The 20,697-nt window shown below is 42.4% G+C and overlaps 1 protein-coding gene across 6 annotated transcripts in view; it reads left to right on the forward strand.

Moving 5' to 3' along the window:
* SLC6A6 (solute carrier family 6 member 6) overlaps nt 1-20,697 on the forward strand; it is a 93,341-nt gene that overhangs the window by 60,770 nt on the left and 11,874 nt on the right. For all 6 annotated transcript variants that reach the window (XM_036391115.2, XM_036391117.2, XM_036391113.2 and 3 more), the window contains 6 exons: nt 1,177-1,411; nt 7,203-7,335; nt 10,932-11,066; nt 12,997-13,100; nt 13,215-13,339; nt 17,984-18,096. In XM_036391115.2, coding sequence (XP_036247008.1) covers nt 1,177-1,411; nt 7,203-7,335; nt 10,932-11,066; nt 12,997-13,100; nt 13,215-13,339; nt 17,984-18,096 — 845 coding nt within the window. The remainder of the gene's footprint in view (nt 1-1,176; nt 1,412-7,202; nt 7,336-10,931; nt 11,067-12,996; nt 13,101-13,214; nt 13,340-17,983; nt 18,097-20,697) is intronic.

The following is a 20,697-nucleotide window of genomic DNA, read 5'->3' on the forward strand; positions in this document are numbered from 1 at the left end:
CACTTCACACTGGTGTGTCTCTCTAGCTCTGCCCCTGTTGCTGTTCCAGGCATCTCTCTCCCCTGATGTCACCCCAAGCAAAAGTGAGGGTTTTCTCTGAGGCTCACCCTCCCACCTAGTACTCAAAATGCTGCTGAGGGTGATGTAAGTGTGCTGCTTTAGCTTAATTTTCTTCCTCCTCCTCCCACTTTTGTGAAAACTTTTTTTTTCTTTTTGAGGAGGAGGAGGAGGAGGAGGAGGAGGAGGAAGAAGGAATGTTCCTTGTTTAAATAGCAATCTCCCAGGCATCCATAAAGAGAAAGTGTAGCTAATGTGACTAGCTGTATATGCTGAAAGAAATGCAGATGTACAGAATAAATAGCACTTGCTCTGCTTGTTTCCATCTGACATGAAAATAATCTCTGAGATAGAGACTCCTGCTGCAACAAGGTTTTAAACTGTAAAATATGAGGCAGTATATTTTATATATAAAAATCCCAAGTGCTGCAATATCCATCAGAGTGATGTTAAAGGGAGCCTCACAGGTTCTTGTAAGAGACAGCTCTAAACTTTTAAAGGAAGTATTTTTATTTTGCTTGTCGTTCTTAAGTGGCAAACTGTGTAAGCAGAGATTGATCCAGGTAACCATAAGATCCACAAATACCATGCTTCCTTTGCACAAGTGAAATTGAGGCAGAAAACACCACTTTCATACTGATTCCTTTTTAACTCTTTCAAGAAATGTCTTTTTTTTTTCCCCACATAGACTGAGCCCTGCCAGTTGATAACTGAGTGGTGTAGGTGCCAGTCCAGCTGAGCTGCTGCCAGGAAGGCTGGCTTGGGGGACAGTGTGGCGAGAGTGAGGTTGCCCACTTGGCTACCTAAGAAGTGAGATGGTGCAGCAAACAAGCAAAGCCTTGACTTACCTCTACTAAAACTTGAAATAGCTGGGTTAGTGTTAAATTGGGTAGATTCCTTCAGTCCTCCCCTCAGTGTCAGCAAACCATAGCCAGAAACTCAGCCCTGAGTGCCAGAGGTGGTGGCAGGTCTGTGCTTATGTGTGGTTGAGCTGAGTTTCCATCAGCAGTGGGGTAGGGCAGGGTACAAGCCTGCAGCACAGTGGGAATGGCACCAGCCCCAGGAGATGCAGCAGCTGTCACATCTGCACATTTTTCTTGTCTCTCCCCTTCTTTGCAGGAATTGGTTATGCTTCCATAGTGATTGTGTCCCTTCTGAATGTATACTACATCGTGATCCTGGCCTGGGGACTCTACTACCTGTTCCAGTCGTTCCAGAGCGTGCTGCCATGGGCACACTGCCACCAGAAGTGGAACACCCCCACCTGTGTGGAGGACACTCTCAGGAAGAACAAAACGCTCTGGATATCACTTAATGCCACTAACTTCACCTCTCCTGTCACAGAGTTTTGGGAGTAAGTACCCCCTCTTCATGGTGTCTTCGGGGAGCTTTTGGTGGCATGCCAGAGGTCAGTCCTGAGATTTTATGGAAGCACAGTGGGGAGTGTTAGATAGGGAAAGAAAATTGATCCGGGTGTCAGTTTTTTGACCAGTGTTTGCTACTGGTTCTCACCTCTCTTGAGGTAAGTCTGGGAGTGGTGGAGGCAGGTGACAGATGTGTAAGTGTATTTATCCTAGACCATGCAGGGAGCTTTAAAAGCCCAGTACAGCTTCTTTGAACGAAAACTTATTTCCTTCTTGGCTGGATTCTCTGAGTGTTGCAGGAGAACACAAACAAGTCACTGCAGATGCCCTGATAGCAGGGATTTACAGTGGAAACAGTAACAAATCATCACCTTTGTGGTTGTCTCTTCGCCAGCTGTTAGCATTTGCTGTGCACTTTGTGTAGCTATAACACATCTCTCTTCAGTCTGATGACAATGTAAGGTTTTGACCAGTAATAAATCTGACAGAGGTGGTAAACGTTGTCCTGTATTCTAGGTTTCTCAGGTCATCTCTGTTACAATGTTTTTTTCTGCAATCTCTGAGGAGACTGTTTTGCCAGATGCCTGAATTTCATCAGTCATAAGCTTCTTATTCTCATTTCTCTGTTATTTTTCAAGTTTAAATCATATTGCATAACGTGATCTCTGAACAGGCATGACCTCAAAACTCTTGTATCTTTATATAAGTGTCAAAACACAGCAGCTGAGGAAGACACCTGTAGGAAACTTAAATCCAAAGTATCTTCAAATAGTTTATTAATAATTTTTTTGCTTGCTTGCTTGCTCAGATAGTCACTTATGGGTAGAATCAGTTTCTGGCCCAGCTTGGCTTTTTCAGCATGTTTGAAGTGCAGTTTCATCTCTGATCAACTTGTACCTACTTCTCTATTTTTAAAAATAAGCATCAGCCAAAGCCCCAGCAGGAATCATGTTCATGCTGAAGATGTTTGGCATGCATGAAGTTTAGAAAAAAGCAGTCTTAGGAGCTGTGCTAAAATTTGTAAGATGAGAGCCAAAATATAAAGGAGCAGATTGAATCTGGGTTTGGTAGTTTGTCAAAAGGCTCTGGGGGCTGGTGTGAGAGACAGGGTGCAGGCTCGAGAGCAGCATGAGCTCTGCGTTTCCATGTTGGGGGACAGCTGCTTTCCCAGGTGACTTCCTCCCTTGTAAATATGAAGGAAGTTGGAATACAATTGTTAAGTGGTACCTTTGGATATTTTGGGGGAACTGAGAGGCAAGTTGCAGTAGGAGGCAGCTCTCACTCCTTTGGACTCTCCCACAATGACTTCAGACTCAAGGCCGTGAATCCAAATGAGTGAGTGGTTTGGTCGTGTGTTCCAAGGTCTTCTCAAGGCCTCCCAAGGAATCAGAGGTCTACAGTGCTGCTCCTGAAACAGTTGCTGCCCCAGATTCCCAAAGCACTGTGTTCATCATTGCTTTTGTGCAGTGATTTTGCTGACAGTCCTCTTGTACCCGGGGCACCTGTGAGCTTGGTGGCTCCTGATGTGGCCATGGAATTGTCCTGCTGCTCTGGAAGCTCCTATTCCTGTGCTGCATAGATTTGTGGGCCAGATTGTCTCCCTGGGGTTCCCAGGCAGCATGTTCACTTCAGGAGACTGAGGATACCACAACAGAAAGGAAAAGGGCTGGGAGCTGGGAAAGGGATTGTAAAAGAGTGAGGACTCCAGAATTCTGGGGAACAGCAGAGCTCTCTGTGGGTCACACCACAGCAGGTGTTTGATGAAGGGTGTTGTGGCAGGGCAGCCAGGGGTAAGGGGAACGATGTCCCCATGGGAGCACGTTAGTGATGGAGCTTTTCATTACCTTCCCTCTAAGGGAAACCAAGTCAGAAGACTCCTCTGCAAGCTGAGCCAATCCTCCTGTAGATGAAGTCAGGCTGGAGGAGCCTGAGGTTGGACAGCAAATCCTTGATCCTCACACACTTTGCTGTCCTCAGTTGTGCCCTCACTGTGTCTGTAGCAGAGCTGGAGCAAAGGTTGCTCAGTCATCAGTGCTCCTGGAGTAGCTCTCCCTGCACTTTGTAGCCACTTTAACTTGTGTCCTCAACAGTTTTAGACACTGTAAGCTGAACTCTTCCCTGGAGTCTTGCTAGGGAGGAGTTTGGCTTTGTAATTCTATTGGGACAGACACACTGCCCATAATTCACTGTTTCATCATGGGCAAAACTGCCCTTAACAGAGCAAGCTGCCTCCAGGAGTCATGACACTTAGAGGACTATTAAAAATAGCTGCTGTCTGTGCATAAATAACTATTGATGTCTTAAAGTAAGAGCAGAGATCATGCAGCACTGTTGTAATAAAAGTAGCATAGCTTTCACATGGTGCAAGCACTGAATATCCCCATTTTTTTCCCAGACATGCTCCTATTCTTTACAATTCTGAAATTAAAAATAGTTTCAAGAACTTTCAGGTACCAACTACTTGAGGTACTTCAGGTACCATGCTGCGATAGACAATACTGGCTGCCAGCCAAGCAGCTACCAACATTGAAAGGACAGGTAAATAATTAGTCTTTAACTGAAGATATACATCTCCTTTGTGGCACGATTAATTCCAATTTAATTCAGAGGTTTGTGAGTATTTGGTTTCTGAAACCCAATGCCATTTTTATTGTGGGACATTTATATAGTGTCCTCATCAGTTCTGCTTTGTACAACTAGTGCTGCCCAGGTATAATTGACCACATAGATGCATTAACCTCTTCAGGATGAACTTCTCAGCCTGGCTGGATATATAGTGCAGCCTGACATTTCAGTTCATTTGAATTAATGTTTGGTGCAAATCACATGCTTGCTTGAGCAACAATAAAAGGGGGTTAACAAAATCAGGCTTTATATGAGGAGACTTACCTCTTGGTATCACATGCTTCAGGTCTTATTTCTTAAGATTTTATTTTGAAGTTCAAAACCTTAAAGGCTTACACACATATTAATACATAAGGGATAAGTGTAATAGGGTAATTAGGGTTGAACAAAACCTCTGATTGTCTGGTGCTGGCCAAGTGTTTATAAATATTTGGTAATCAGCAGACTTTATTCGTCCAAATCCCAAGAAAGACCATCACATGCTAATGGCATGTAATCCTAAAGGGAGCAACACAAAAAACTAAACAAAATCTAGAGCAGCTGTCTCTGCCTTTAAGAGCAAATGTGAGAGTCTTTTAAATTGTTTCATATTCTCATTTTAATATTCTTCTGTACAACCTCTTCAGTGTTAATTATTCTTATCCATCCAACATGAAAGGGTGCTTCACCTTTCCTGGTTTGAAAGGTCCTGTCAGCATTCACTTGATTAATGAGCTGGAATATCCCCCAAGGATTGCATAACTCTCTTCATTTTATTTTTGTTTATGTTGTAGAGCCAGTTACAGCTCCTGTTACATTTCCATATTGCACACACTAGAAGATATTAGTGTTCAAGGGTCAAGAACTCCTGTTTATAACAAACTCAGCCCCAGCCTGTTGTCCCATTGATTATAAATGAGTGACAGTTAATGACAGCATCAGACTATAAATCTGAATGACTAACAACTCCGTGTGTGAGTGGTGTGAAGGTAGCTGAGTGGGCTTGGCTGAATCTCAGTACCATGGGGGTTATGTAACAAGACTGAAGAGCTATCAGCACAGCCCAGCTCATGCTCCTTCCTGAACTTGAATTTACAGGGTCAAATATCCATGTTGAGTGCTTCTGCAGAAATATGTAGGGCTAGAAGTCATAAAAGAATTGTAATGCTGAATCTCCCCTAGTAATTCTGAGCATATTCCTTGAGGAAGTCAGTCTTTGTGGGATGGGATAAGCAAGAAAAGCATAGAAAAGCAAGATATCTGGCTCTCAGTCACCCACTGGGGTGTCTTCCAAAAAATCCTGAAAGAATTGCTGAGGTAAACTCTAGGAGAGATGGCCACTTGCTTTTAGTTCTGCAGTAAAAAGCAAAGAAGTCTTAGCTGAATGCATTAATAAAGCTCCCTGTTCCAAAAGGCATTTGCAGTTAATTATTCACTGTTTCCCGAGAGCCAACTCTATAGATTGCCTTTTTAATATGAACTGCCCCTTTGATTGGAAAATTGCCATTTATTTTTTAAAAAGGCATAGAAGTTTGTGGCTGAACTTTTTCATCTTATAAATGTATTTTCTTCTTTTGTATATGCACAGCAGGTTTTTCCTTTATTTCTTTAGACTCAGGTGAAGCAAGACTGCAACTTTATGCCAAATATTCATTACTGAGGGAGTTCTCATAACTATTGAATAGCTGGGCTGATTAGGGCAGACTTACCCTGTCTGGTGCCATTAGTCCTTTTCCATAACAAAATACACACACGTTCAGAGAGAAGAAAGCATTTGGTGTGAGAACATGGTCACACAGGTAATCCAAGTGAGCTTGGCAAGCAGAGATGCAGAAACAGATGGGCATGGGTTTGAGTCCTATTAAACTGGTCAATCCAGGGCTTTTTCCAAAAACTAATTGCAGATTTTCCATCAGTGACTTCATTCACTATTATTTCCATGGTAATAGCAAAAAGAAAAAAAAAAATCATTAGTTCGGGGGAAAGCCAAACCACCATGGTCTGTCTTGTACTGGATCCCCATGCAAAGATGTGCACGCCACACTCATGGGCCTGACCCAGACTGCTCTGAGCTCTGCTCTCCTTGACTCTGGTGAACGAAAGTGCCTGACTTTTACAGCTGTCTGAAAGTAAATTTTAAGTAATAATTAATAAAAAATTTGTTAGGCAGTAAGTTCTCTTCTGTAGTCTTGGGGCAAGGCATTTCTGTGGTAATTGAGGTCAAAACTTTTCTTTGACTAAAAAAATCTTGCAGAGTTTACTGGGTTCATTTGCAGAGTTTTAGCTTAGTGAACAGTAAGAAACAGTTTGTTCCTTTACATATTTGACAAATGAAGTGTTGAGTATGACAAGGTCTGTGCAGTGTGTGAGGACAGTGTATGTTGCATGAAATTATTTGAAAAATAGTTTAAATTAAGTACTTAATGATAAGCCATGGGAATTTTGAAAAGAGAGAAGACTTAATGAATATTTCCCCTCTGGATCAGACTCTTTTAATGGTCAGATGTAGCTCCCTTAAAACACAGCTCAGGAATTACTTTTTATTTAATAACCTAAGTGAGGGAATAAAATGTCCTAAATAATCTGGTGTTAGCTAAATGAGACCCCAGTGTTGGAGGTGCTGAGGGCAGGTGGCAGCACCCGGGCAGTGATTGCTTGAGGGGCCCCAAGGGGAGAAGAGATGATGGCTCCAGCCTTCACCCTGCAAAGTTACATGGCCTGACATTTCCCTGCACTGCTTTTTCCCTTTCCTCCTCCTGGCAGCCTTGCTAACTGAACTGAAAAGGAGCAGAAACGTGTGGAGACAGGTCAGCTGCAAGTGTCCATGATGGAGACATGGTGTGTACTACTGCCAGGCAGCTCCACTGGGGCAAGCTGTTCTTCGATCCTCAAGAAAGAAAATTCTCTTTCATCTCATATTGGGGCTGCTAAAAAGAGATTACTGTTTTTGAAATGCAGTATATTGAACTAAGGAGCCCCACAGACATAGGGAGATGTAGGGTTGCAAAGCACAGCTTTGGTCACATAAGCCACTGACTTAGCACGTGTTTTGAGAGCAGAGGTCTGTCTGTGCATCAGCCCTGCACACCATCATGTATTCTTAGCCATCACAACCAGAGTCTGCATCAACTGAGCTCCTGCATCTCTCTCTTCTTTTGTTTCCTTTCCAATATTCAGGCGCAATGTGCTGAGCTTGTCCTCGGGAATTGAAGATATTGGTATTATCAAGTGGGATCTAGCACTGTGTCTCCTCCTTGTCTGGGTGATATGTTTCTTCTGCATTTGGAAAGGAGTCAAATCCACTGGGAAGGTAAGTGCTCTTTTACCCATTCTATAATCATTGCAGATAGAGATGTTAGGAATACTAAGTAATGCTGTTCTGGAGGATATTCACTATTTCGTGGAAAAACTGTATTTTTCCATTGAGTAAGAGAATTCAACTGACTTTTGAAGGTCATTACCAATGTCCAAAATGCCTGTGAGTCAAGTAGCCACTACTGGAAGGGCATCAAGAAGCAGACACAAGCACAGATTGAGCCCCACCTTGACTCTCAGAGGATGAACAGCCCACTGATGTCATGAGAGCAGAAGGTCTCAGGCTTGCGATGGATGGTGCTCTGCACTGTGTGTCTGTGTTCTCACTCCAGCCAAGTTCATCCCAGTCCAGCAGGATGGATGTTGACAGAGCTGTGGTAGGGGTGTTGTGGAGGCACAGCATTTTTGAAATGCCACTTGCTTAGAGAAGAGCTCTGTGGAGGCACACAAGGCTAAACTTAGGTACTCCTTCAGGAGCATTGTCACTAACAAAGATCCTACATAGCTTGTGGGTTTGGTCCCATCACATGCTTTTCAAAGTCATGTTTTCTTGTAAAGACAACAGTTGCATCCTGAGCATCCTGCTCATCTTGGTCAGTCACTTGGTGTGCAGCATAATACTGTTCCCCCTTGCATTCAGTAGTGGTTTTATACCTATTTTCATAAGTTTTTGAAGCCAGTGTGTTTGTGTAATTCTTAGCTTTCAAAATTGTTGCTCGAGGCACTGTTCAGATTAGTCTGACAGAGGAGGAAGGCATCTCAAGGTACTAAGTTCCCCACATTTCTTCTCAACTAGGTGGGAGGAAGTGACCCCATTAGTGCCCCTCCTAAGAAAAAGGGCACAGTGTGAACTCATCTTTTATAAGTCCCCAGAGATGTCAGGGAGAGAAATTCCAAGTGCCTCAGCTGCAGAGAGAGCATCATTTAGCAGTTTTAGCTTGTTACACACTGCAGAATCAACCAGGAGACAAAACTTTGTAGGAAGCCAGACCTCATGAGTTCCACTGTTGACTAAACCATTTGCTTTACTGCAGTTTCTGCCTTGCTTTCTGTGATTTTTATCAATGGGCCTCATTAAAAAGCTGGTGCCTTGCCCTGGATTCCCTCCACCTTTCCTCCAAAGAGCAGCTTTCACACCTGTAAAGCATGCATTGACAAAAATGTTTGTTTCTCTATTCCCTCTGACTGATGTGACTTAATGAGGATATTATGCAAGTTCTATGGTAAAGGTGGGTGCAGTAAATCTCCTGCAGCAGCAGGGTGAGAGTGAACATTTCTGCAGCACCTTTGACAACCCTGGTGTCTGCTCAGAAAAGGCTCTGATAGCACAGAGAGACATCCAAGCTCCCTGTGGTACTGTTTCCACTCCCCATGAAGATAAAAGGTTGAAAACAGGTCTGTTAAAATCAGACATCTAAAACCTGTGTTCTCTGCAAATCCTGCACAATGGTCTCATGTCTACGGCAGGGAGGTTGGTAGGAATTCCCTCTAAAATCGGGTGGTTGGTAGGAATTCCCTCCAAAGCAGGGTGGTTGGTAGGAATTCCCTCTAAAATAGGGTGGTTGGTAGGAATTCCCTCTAAAGCAGGGTGGTTGGTAGGAATTCCCTCTAAAGCAGGGAGGTTGGTAGGAATTTCCTCTGAAGCAGGGATGTTGGTAGGAATTCCCTCTAAAGCAGGGAGGTTGGTAGGAATTCCCTCTAAAGCAGGGAGGTTGGTAGGAATTCCCTCTAAAGCAGGGAGGTTGGTAGGAATTCCCTCTAAAGCAGGGAGGTTGGTAGGAATTCCCTCTAAAGCAGGGTGGTTGGTAGGAATTTCCTCTCTGCTCTCTGCAGCGTCGGAGCTCGTGCGGGTGTGCAGCCAAAGACCAACAAAACCATTGGGAAGTCTCTGGGTGGCTCCATTAACTTTGGGGTCAAAGAAAAGTAAACTGTAAACTCTAATGGAGGACTTGAATTATTTGAAAAGTGTAGTTTACTTTAGTTGAGGGTTGTTTATAGCACTTCCCTGCTTTGCAGTGTGTTAATGGCTCTTTGGAGAGCAGGGTGGGGGTGGGGGGAAGCTGTAGTTTTCAAATCATTTAGTAAAGCTTTGGACAAATAAATATGAAATCATGATGAAAAATATGAGTTATGCTTAAGCTTTAAATAATGTGCTTGATCTTAAAAATTCCTGCAGCATTGTGAGAGAACTCTACCTGCAGTGAAAATACCTGTCTGTGGGTTTTTGTTCAGTCAGTTCCTGCAAGTATGTCAATTTTTTTTTGTAAGAAAACTTTGATTTTTTCATAGTCCTGGCTTATTTAAAAAAATAAGGTGCAGAAATCCTCCTTTTATCCTGGTTTTGGTGAAACTAGGCTAATGTGCAATACATGTTATTTGTGGAAAATATACAGAAAACTCAGAGATAATTTAGAAAGGCATGTATGAAAAAATTTCCTTTTATTCTATGAAATCACCCCTGCTCTGTGGATTATTATGGCAATGCAGGCTTTGAGTTCTCCTCGTTATTCTCAGAGGACATACTTATGAAGAAAAATGGAGCATCCTGGGAGCTTTGTAGTAGTTAAGCAAATTGTGGAAAACAAAAATGCATTTTAACTCATGGCAGCAAACTGTAATTACCTGGGGGGAATCATCTGACTCCAAGAAAAATGCCCTTTCTTGGACAGTAGTGACTGTAACGCAGCAGTTATATAAAAAATGAGGGAAAGCACTGATGAGCAAAGAAAGCAAAATGTTAGAGGTCAAAAAGTGTGGGTCTAAAGATAGAACTGTCCAAATGCAAGCTCAATTAACCCTCGTGCTAGAGATGAAAGCAAAGGGCTCTTTCATCAAATGAATGAGGAGATAACAAGAAGAGAAGAAGTAGGCTGTTGTTCAAAGAGAGTGGGAATAGAGGTTAAAGATAATGAAGACATATTTTCAAACTGGATGAATAGAGCCTTAGTTTCCAGTAATGATGTTGCTGAATAGACAGCAAGGGCAAGAATGAAGTTATAGGACTGGAAATTACCACTGTTGAGGCTGATGCCAACCTGAAGGGCTTGATGTGTTCAAGGAGATAGGAAGGGAGACCAGGAGCATGGACAAAATGTCCTTCACCTCTGAACACAGTTCCTGGGGAGGTTGACTGTAGGAGCAGAAGTGGGGCTGCACAGCAAGGTCAGAGGTAGCAGCAGAACTTGCGAAACAGTTTGCCATTTGTAGGTTTTAAATTTCCAATAAAGAATGAGGTAATAATGTTTCAGCGGCCCTCAGTGAGTAAACCTTTTCACTTCCCTGGCAGAGGTGCACTTGTCATGTGAGGAGGACAAACACAAAAGCAGAATTTGAACAAAAGTCATGAATTGTATAAAGTCATGTCTGAGTGATGTGACCATTGACTGGGCCCTCTGGAGGGATTCATGCATTGCCTTCAGGCCTAAGACAATAAGGTGTTTAAGACCACCAAACTAAAAGTAGACACAGAAACTCAGGTCAGACCTTTTTTAGGTATGAGGGGGCTTTGAATTCCCATTGTTTGACCTCTCTTGGTTCTGGAGCTTTGGCTGCCACAGACTAAACATTCCTTTTTTCTTTTCTTATTTCCAGGTAGTGTACATCACTGCCACATTCCCATTCATCATGCTCCTTGTTCTACTCATCCGTGGCGTGACCCTGCCTGGAGCTGCAGAAGGCATCAAGTTTTATCTTTACCCTGATATCTCACGGTTAGCTGACCCACAGGTACAGAACCAGGAGTGGGGAGCGGGATGATTTCCTGTGCCAAGGGGGATGGTGGACGGTGATGGTGCTGATGTAATGGCAATCAGTTGTTTTTTTCCACAGTCTTTAGAGGTCCAAATATAGCATGAACTTTAATGCTGGGTTATATTTTCCAGAGCTCTGCTTGAGAAGGTCACTGTTAAATGTGTTAATGCATCTTTCTATGTATATGTTTGTGTGTGTATGCATGTGTATTTTTTTTGTGTCAAAGGACTCTGAGGCTGTAGACTCTGTCCCATTATACAATCTCAGCTTTCTTGTTGGTAAGGTAAGGGAGATGCATTTTTTTAATGAGGATAGTCTTTAGTTTCAAAGGAGAGACACGTGAGCTTCACAGATGGAACAGCAAGCGACAACTGTGAGTATCAGTGTCACTTATCTCCCACTGCTCAATAGGAGGAGATTGGGAGAGAAATGAATGAAATTATAGAAGAATGAAAAGCCATGCAAAGATGGAGAAAATGCTTTCTGAGGCACAGGAAATACTTGCTTAGCCCTGGCTAGTGGGAACCAGGCTTACTCTTTCTGTATAGATAGAAATTCTGTCTGTGCTTACAGAGTGCCAGTATGGGACACTTGAGCAGATCAGCATTGTTTCAGCCAGCAGTGTTCATGTGAGAAATGAAGAAAAGTACAATATTCCCCCATGAATAAAAGAAAAGCAAACAAAGGGTCTTTGAAAACAATAAAATGTTTGTCACAGTGATAGGAAATAACATTGGTCTTTGCTACTGCTTTCTAATGAGTATTAGGTTAAAATAAAACACCAATGTTCGCTAAAGGACTGAAGTAGGAAAAGGGTAATTGAAAGAAACATCATGAAAATTTGGTTCCTTGTCTAGTCTTGTCCTTTTTCACAAGACACCCTTTTCACAGGAGACGTTATATTTTATGGTTTAATCTTCTTTTATGGAACCCTATCATTTTTATGATCTACTGTTAGCCCTAACCAGAGTGTCAGCAGATAATGTAGGAGAGGTTCATGTGAGCTGGCTGGCTCCCACCCACAGTCTAGCAAAAGCATCACTCTGAGGAGACAGTAGTCTCCTGAATCTTCTCAGCAAGGTGCTGGGAGGTGATGGTGGGAGGGAGGAGGTAATGGTCCTCGGTCTACATTCTCACTTACTCAAACTCCTTGGTGGTTTCCACTGGTGTTAGCAGACTTGAATTTGCAGAAAGAAGAGAACAGATGGGATTCAGAGGATGTGTTTTGATAGCTTGCTATGTGTTTACTAGCCAAGACGTTCATAGTGTATGGTTATTTCACTCTGTATGTGGTTTTTTTTTTAATGTAATCAGGACAAAGAATCATGAGACCAAGATCAGATATGTATCTTATAAAGTGCATTGTATTTTGCTTGTTTTCCCCCCACCCCTATGGCTTTTTATCTTGCATTTGAACAGGTACAAAAACAACCAGAAAGCTAGAGAAATAAACAGACCAAATACAGAAACCTGTTTCTCAAGCTTTTCACATCCTCAGTTTAAGGACTCTTGTCGGCTGACTCTAACTGCAATGAGTTACAAGAGAAATGAGCAATGTTATAAATACTTCTGCATTTCCTATTGCACTGAAACATGTTTATTGTTGCGCCAACAGGAAGGATCAGCTGAATGACTAAGAAACTAGAAATACTGAGTATCTCTGGGGAGGGGAAACAGGAACTATTGTAGAGATTATGTTCTTCTGGGTTCTGATGCTAACAATTTTCTTTTCCTTGTGAAAGCCCAACTTGTGAATGTGTTGTTCTCTTTCCCTGTCTCCCTGGTCCTTTAGCTCTCACCCTCAATGGAAACAATTATTTGGTAGATTTTGCTTAGTTTGAACCGTGTGTTTGTGTTCATTATGCAACAATGCTGGTAATAACAGTAATTCTATCTTTCCCTTTAGGTCTGGATAGATGCAGGGACACAAATCTTCTTCTCATATGCAATCTGCTTAGGAGCAATGACTTCCCTGGGGAGCTACAACAAGTACAAATACAACTGCTATAGGCAAGTTTCCATCTAAGGGGGTTTAGTGTTTTAGCTAAATGATGTAAATAAAGTAGGGACAATGGGTTAATTTTTTTTTTAATTAACTTGCTCCATGACATATGTGTGACTTAGGGACTGTTTGCTGCTGGGATGCCTGAACAGTGGTACCAGTTTTGTGTCTGGCTTCGCAATTTTTTCCGTCCTGGGCTTCATGGCACAAGAGCAAGGGGTGAACATTGCTGATGTGGCAGAGTCAGGTACGATGGTGTTGGTGGCAGTGGTGGTGGGCACTGCCGCCCAGCGTGTGAGCAAAGTTCTGCAGACCCAATCAGCTAACATCTAAGTGATAAAACAGAACAAGGTTTCCCATAATTGCCAGAAAAAATAAGCACGTTGTCGATTTGGGCTTTAATTTAGAGCAGTGAGGGTTAGCTGGGGTTGTACTGTATAGTCTGTCTTGATTAACAGGGCAGCAAACACATTTCCTAGAGTGTGCTAATCCATTTGAGTTGAGATTAGAGCTAAGATAACTAAACCATTATCCAGAGTCTAGAATGCCATTGATTCAAGAATTTATTCCATCCTTCTTTTCAGACTACCTTTATTTTCATTCAAGTGCAAATTGCCCATGTTTATGTATTTTTATAGCTTAGTGTTGCTTGCTCACAGCTCTAGAGTAGGATTAGTACCTTGGCCTTTTGAAGGGACACACACAAACATTCCCAAATCTCACTGAAAGGCAAGAGAAGTTGGAGAACTCCATCTCCAGGGTTTTGTGGACCATTTCACCTACAGGAACTTCAGGTGTTGCAATCCCACATTTGTTCTCTGTAGATTCAGTGTGAGGTTGACAGAACTGTCAAAGTCCATTTTGAAATCTAATGTACACTTAGATTCCTCCCTTATTTCAGAAGTGTCCTTTCCATTAACATTCACCTATGCACAGGCAGAGGTAGAAGCTCAATCCTCATAGCTTGTGACTGTATCTCAAACAAAACATATGACATTTTTCCTCTGTGCATTTCTAATCCATGAGGGCAGGTGTAAGCATGTGTTTTCACATAGAACAGACAGATTAGTTGGGAATTACCGTGGAAAAATAATGAATCAGGCCTTGACAGCCATGAGGCTTAAAGCTAATCAGATTCTAGTAATAACAATGTCACCTGAGTGCACTTTTGATATTTCTTTTTAATTTTTTGAGCACTTTTAATTCACCTGCATAGAATTTGAAAGCTTTCCTCTGCAAACATGCTGTTAAAATGAAAAAGTCAATATATCTTCTAATCACATGGCTCTGAGAGTTAGGTCTTTAAGAAAAATGTCTCACTTCACAAGGGCTAATGAAAAACTAATGACATTGATGGCACCGCTGGATTCTTGGGTGGCTGCAATTGGCATAGCTCTTGCAAGTGCAATTAGTAACAATCTTGGCCATAATGCTTATTTGGATTGGAGGTTGATTGCTTTGTTTGGAAACAGGAAGCAAGGGAATAATCCTATTAAATGAATCATAAATAGCCCTATTTTTTTATTTATATGTAGGTGGATCAATTCCAAGAGTACTATTTTTAAGTATTTGTACATTAGGTTTTTATCTGGTCAATATTTATTCTAATTTTTATTATGATATCTCTGATAGAGGCAGCTACATTCCTGTCACCTGACATTTCTAGAATTAAACAATTCTATAGTAACACTGGATTGTTAAGTAATCTTTTAACACAAATTAATTCACCTAGTGTTTAAACAGCCTTTTTCCAACACCTCAAAAAGCATTTTTCTTAAAGGAGGGGTTTAATAGCTCATTATAGGGACAGCAAGGACATGAACTAGCTTCTGAACTCGGCTTTTGATTTTTTTTGCATATTTTGTTGTCTACTCCTTTATTTAAATTCATGTCACTGATGGCCAGAGACTGCAACTGTCTCACCATGCAGTGGGTGCCCATCACTGCTGGTCTTTGGCTAAGTCATTTTTACGTGACAGTAAACACTACTAAAATTATCCAGAAGTATCCAAACCACCTCCCATGTGTTTTCTTGCTGCTTTTCTCAGAGAGATAAGTGCAGAGCTACTGAAGACCCTTGGTCCCCCTGGGATGAGTGTCCCAGGAACTGCATGGGGCTCTGGGAGAAGTTTTCCTTGCTGCTTCTTCTCAGCACAGGAGGATTCAGCAGGTGCTTGAGCCTCTGTTTTCTGGCCTTGCCTTTTTTGGTTTCTTTTGATGCAAGGTCAGAACTGCTCCCCTGGGTCAGGCCAAAGCAAGCAGAGGTGCTGCCACTTGGCTGCAGCACTTGGCAGAAGATGTTGTCCGCAGGGCTGAGACCCCATCTCTGCCCAGCAAGTTAAATTCCTCCTGCCCTATCCATGACACCATTTGTTTGCCCTCCTGAAAGCCACGGGAACATCAGCAAATTTGCTGACAGCAGAGTCTCATGGCCACATTTTTTCCCAGTGCCAAATTCAGTGTTGGTGCCATGTGCCTGGGACACGCTTGTCAGCCAGGGCTGGCTCCTGCTGAAAGCACTGGTCACTGCTGGCCTTCACTGGCTTTAGCAGGTTTGCTCAACAGTTAACTCAGACTTCTGACTCCTGAGTGAAAGGAGATTTTAAATAAACAGCTTCTTTTTCTTTTCAGAAATTCTTTTAAAGATAGAGAGGAAAGCAGTGGGGGCTCAACAAAACCATAGTGAGTCCTGTCTAATCCGTGTGGCCTCTGTTTGGCTGGAAAAAATACTTTGCCACCCATGCGATTTGTAACACTGTTACACCAGCACAAGATTTGCTGCTTTTTTTTTTTTTTTTTTTTTTTTAATTCCATTTGCAAACAAATTCAGATTAAGCTTGTCTGACAATAGTGTCTTGGGTTTCCTGGTGCCTGCCTGGTCTCTGCCTCTGCAGCTCTCCAGCCATGCCACAGCACCCCATGGCAATCAGCCAGCGCATGGGCTGGGATCATAGCAGTGCTCACTGGCTTTTAATAGCAGCCACAAGTGCTTCACTTTTGCAAAACACTCTTCAAAACAACAGGGTTTCAAATTAAATACAAATTTTAGATTATTTATGTTTCGGTTGAGGGCTTGCCAGGAACATTTTCTTTCACATGGACTTTTTATATTTCAACACTTAGTTTCAAAGGAAAATCAAAATATAGCTCAGGGCTTAGGGCGCTTGGTATTAGTTGGTATCACAGTGCAAGAAAAGTTTCACTGGCCAAAGCATACAAATTGCAGCAAATTTTGAGGAGAGCAGTTTTACATCTGTCTCATCAATTGCACCGATCAGCTGCAAATGCCATCTGTTAGCAGCTCTCCCTCAGAGAGGATCTACTGTATCCACTGAATTAAGGAGAAAAAAAGCAAAACTCCCCAAAATTTGAGACATTCACCAATTTTTTGGTATCCTCTGTCGTATAAAATCTTAGTTGTGTTTCATTAAAATAAAATTAGTTGTTTGATTGTTGGCTAATTTGTATTTATTTATGTTCAAATATTTTCAGTGACTGAAAGTTTGAAAAAAAAAGTCATCTCATTTTACCTCTTTCTCTTGCTTCTTTTTCCATCTTTCTTGTTGGAAAGGAAAAGTGGGAGGTAGGAAGAGCAGTGTTAGAGATTTTTCTGTACAGATCAGAGATAAGATTTTTTTTGGCCCCACACTGCAGCATCTTAAAAAAATTCCTTTTCCCATTGAAAATTACATGAATCCACTTGAAAACTGGCACTTTGAAGGCTCCTCAAAGTAAACAAGCAGATGAGCCAGGCAGTCCTGGCTTCACTCTGAATTGTAATCTGCCCTCAGAATTTTTTGTCAGCCTCACCAAATTTCTTCATCTCTTCTGAGAGCCTGCCATAAATGCAGAATTGCCAATATTCCTGTCTCCCACTGGTGGAGGGCTCTTCTCTCCACAAAAGCTCTCACAAAGGACAGCTGATAGCACCTGGCTCCAGGTGAGGGTGCCTCTGGAGAGGAGCACTGCACCTGTGCTCTGTGTGTGGGTACAAGAGAGGTGACACCCGGTCACAGGGCAGGCCAGACCCCCCCTAGGGAGGAGCACTCCACACTTTGGGTTCCAGAGCAGAGATCCTGGGCACTCAGCCCCAGCCCTGCTGGTCTCCTACACTTGCAGCCCATCCTGCACTTGGGGCCGATGATGGTCATGCTCAGTGTCACCGTGGCAGGTCCATGTAGGCTGGCCTGGACAGGGGCAGGTGGTGTAACAGCATGGGGAGGCAATTTTACACAGAGTGATTTTACACCCCAGCAGTTCCTAAAAGCAGTTTTCTCAATTTTCAGTTGATAGTATTAGGAGTAGCCTGATCACTCAGTGCAGCAGGGAGGGTTTGCAGAAGAGAAGGAGCAAACTCCTTGGAGTGCAAACCCCAGCTGAGAAAAGCCATGCAGGGTTTGGAGGTTGCATATAGAGGGAGGCAGTGGTTGCATTAGTGAAAATCTCAGGGAATGTTTCTAGCAGAGTCCCCTTCCCTGCATGCAAAAGAGCTTCATCATCATCATCTTCATCATGACCATGTGGGCTAGCAGTGGGATTCTGCCATTCCCTTGGGTCACCCCTTGTCCCCCGGCCCCAAGACTGTCCTGTGTCCATGCAGGGCAGGTGTAGGACAGCTCCATTACTGGCATGTTTGAGACAGATGTTAAAACTGGAGATCTGTTAGCACTGGCCTTGGGGGTTTGCCCGTGGTTTCTGCTGTAGTCATGCGTGCTTCGATTTCAGATAAAAGAGCCAAACTCTTTCATTTCTGGTATTCCCAGCTGCGTTTGGATTTATCTGAACGGAACCAGGCATCCCTGAATTTGAGGGTGGCTGCCTCTGCCAAAGAGCTGGTACTTACTACTTTTCTTCCCTTCCCTTCCCCCTTCCCTATTTTCTCTTTCTCTAGGTCCAGGCCTGGCCTTCATTGCCTACCCAAAAGCTGTGTCCATGATGCCACTGCCCACCTTTTGGGCAATCCTTTTTTTTATTATGCTTCTGTTGCTTGGACTGGATAGCCAGGTTAGTACAACGGATAAGGGATGTGTGACTTACTGTGTCAGCACTGCTCACTGAGAAAAGCTGGTTTTACAAGCATGAATTAACAAGAGAAAACCTCTAATGCTGCTTGAGAGGAATTCATCTAGGTTGCTTTTTAGTGTAGGGGCTGCACTTGATGTATCTACAACTGTTGATTCATAATATTGTGTTGCTCAGTAAATCTTTGTCATCTAGGGTTAGTGGGGTCTATCCCACTAGGGCAGTACTCTCTAACCTAAATTTCACTCCTAGTCTGGCCACAAAATTCGACCATTTTGGTCACAGTATTTTCTTACTTTGTAAAAAAAAGCTGAATAATTTGAAAACATAAAGGACTGCAGTAGTCTGTTCCACAGAGTCCTTTGTGCCATTGCGAACACCTGCAGGGTGTATACACCATCATTAAAAAACTAGCAATTAATAACCACTAGAAGTATGGGTTTTGATGGTTGCCAAGTGTCAAAAAAGAAAAGCAAAGTCAGCATGAGGTACAAAAAAAGCACATAATGTTTTGTACAGTATATCCATGGTGGCTTCAAGAACAGTGAGAGGACAAAGCTGCAGCCTTTTTTGGTGGCCTTGGGCTTGGAGGTGCTGAGCAATGTGGGATCCTGCTGACTTTCACGTCAGCAGCATGCATTCAGTACCTCCAGACAGGCCAGAAAGCATCTCAGATTCCAGCTGTACTAATTTTATAGCACACGCTGCTGTTAATCAGTGAGCATGAAAAAAATCAAAAAGTTCAGTCAGGAAGTTAGGTTATTTTTCCCAGTGGTTACTTGTAGGAATGTTGGACTAAATACTGCCAAGGGACCTGTAAATCATTTCTAGATAGTCTACTTACCAGGAAACAAGGGTGGCCAGGGATTATGAAGTAACTACACATTCAAAATTGCCAAAATTTTCTGCATTCAAATGTAATGTCACTAAGATTAAATATATATATATATATATTCATAAGGATGAAATGTTCCTGTAGCCTAAATGCTCTCTCATATGAGGAGAGCTCTGTAAATGGAATTTTTACCAAGTTGTTGTGTACTTAATCTCTGACTTTTTTTTTATTTCATTTGCTCTAAATTTCTCTTTATGGCTTTATCTTTGAACTCTACTGAGCAACTCTCAATTGCCCCTAAGTAAATGTGAAAGTACCCAATGCTGTGGTTCAGCAACCCTATGCTTATGCAAATTGGAAGCTGTCTAGTAATTTTAAAAAGCTCCTCACTGCGCAGAATGATTAAAACTAATTGGAGCGCTTAATTTCTCTCCTCCACCCCTCTGGTTTTTTGGAGTGCAGTCAAGCAGGTTTCTGGAATGCCAGAGCAGTTTCAGATCAAATCAGCTCAAAGGAAAGGGCTGCATTTAAAAAGAAAAACAGTTTTACACAAGTCAAAGTAACAAGACAGGAGGCAATAAAATTTGGTGGAGAACAAAATCTGTTTGCAGAACAGTCTGTATTTCCAAAATAGAACTTCAGGAAATAATGTAGGGTTGTTACAGGGCATTTCTGGGTGCTGTAAGAGCAGTGAGGTGCTAGGTAGGAAAATGCAGCTTTTTCTGAAATAACTTCTTCTTAGGTTCCTCATGATAAGTTATTAGTTAAGATGATGTATCTACTTAAAGTGAAGATCTTTTCTACAGAGGCAGCCTTGATGGATACCTCCAATCCCTATCCTCATGTCTTCAGTACCTTGTACTGAAGCTTTTGTACCTTGCCAGGTTGAAAGTACAGATCAGTCAAAAGATCTCTTCCATGGTTTTAATTGGGGAAGTTCAGTTGTTGCTTTCCTCCAGGTGCAGAAAGATCTGGTTTTTAATTAACTTCAACTTTTATTCAGATCCAGTTTGGGGTATTTGTTTAACTCAAGTGACACAATTGTATAGTTTTCCAAAGACAAGTAAGCATAAATACAGTTACCATGAAGCGAGATAAAGACTTTTAGCTCATTTATTCAGAGCTTCATTTTTGGTTTACAAGTGCAAATAGTTTGCCAGATCATTGAATGTGGACTGTGTGAACAGCTCCATTATTGCTGCAGAAGTACCCAGAGCCTCAGTCAGATACTCCTCTCACAGCTCCACAAAGGACACGTTCAGTCATGAAGAGGTGTTGTTTCACATCACAGTTTGCTTTGCCTTGGCTGGATTTTCACTAACAAACCCAAGAGCAGAATTATATCAAATTGTGGAATTAACCTAACTAGTATCTGTGATGTTTCCTGGCACATCAGAAAAAGTCTGGGAGGTACTCTCCCAGCTTGGACTTTTTTGAGTGTTTTCCTTCTGCCTCTTCTCTAGCATACATCCTGTGTTCATCTGGAACAGTGACAGCATAAAAGCCACATAAGTGCCTTCCTGTCATCAGGCACATAAGTGCCTCCTTCATCCTTGTGCCTTGCATTTGCAGAGCCCCTTTTTAGCTCATAAGGCTTCTAGGTAATGAAAAGAAATTCTGAAAACTTGTTCCAACCTGAAAGCCACCCCCAGGCTCCAACCTCGGGGTTACAAAGGAACGGTTTCTATTTCTTTATTGAAAGCAGCGCAGAGCACAGGGCTGGGGTGTTGCTGGGGAGGGTTTGCTCA

This window comes from Molothrus ater, chromosome 11 (genome assembly GCF_012460135.2).
Source record: "Molothrus ater isolate BHLD 08-10-18 breed brown headed cowbird chromosome 11, BPBGC_Mater_1.1, whole genome shotgun sequence".
Classification (NCBI taxonomy): Eukaryota; Metazoa; Chordata; class Aves; order Passeriformes; family Icteridae; genus Molothrus; species Molothrus ater.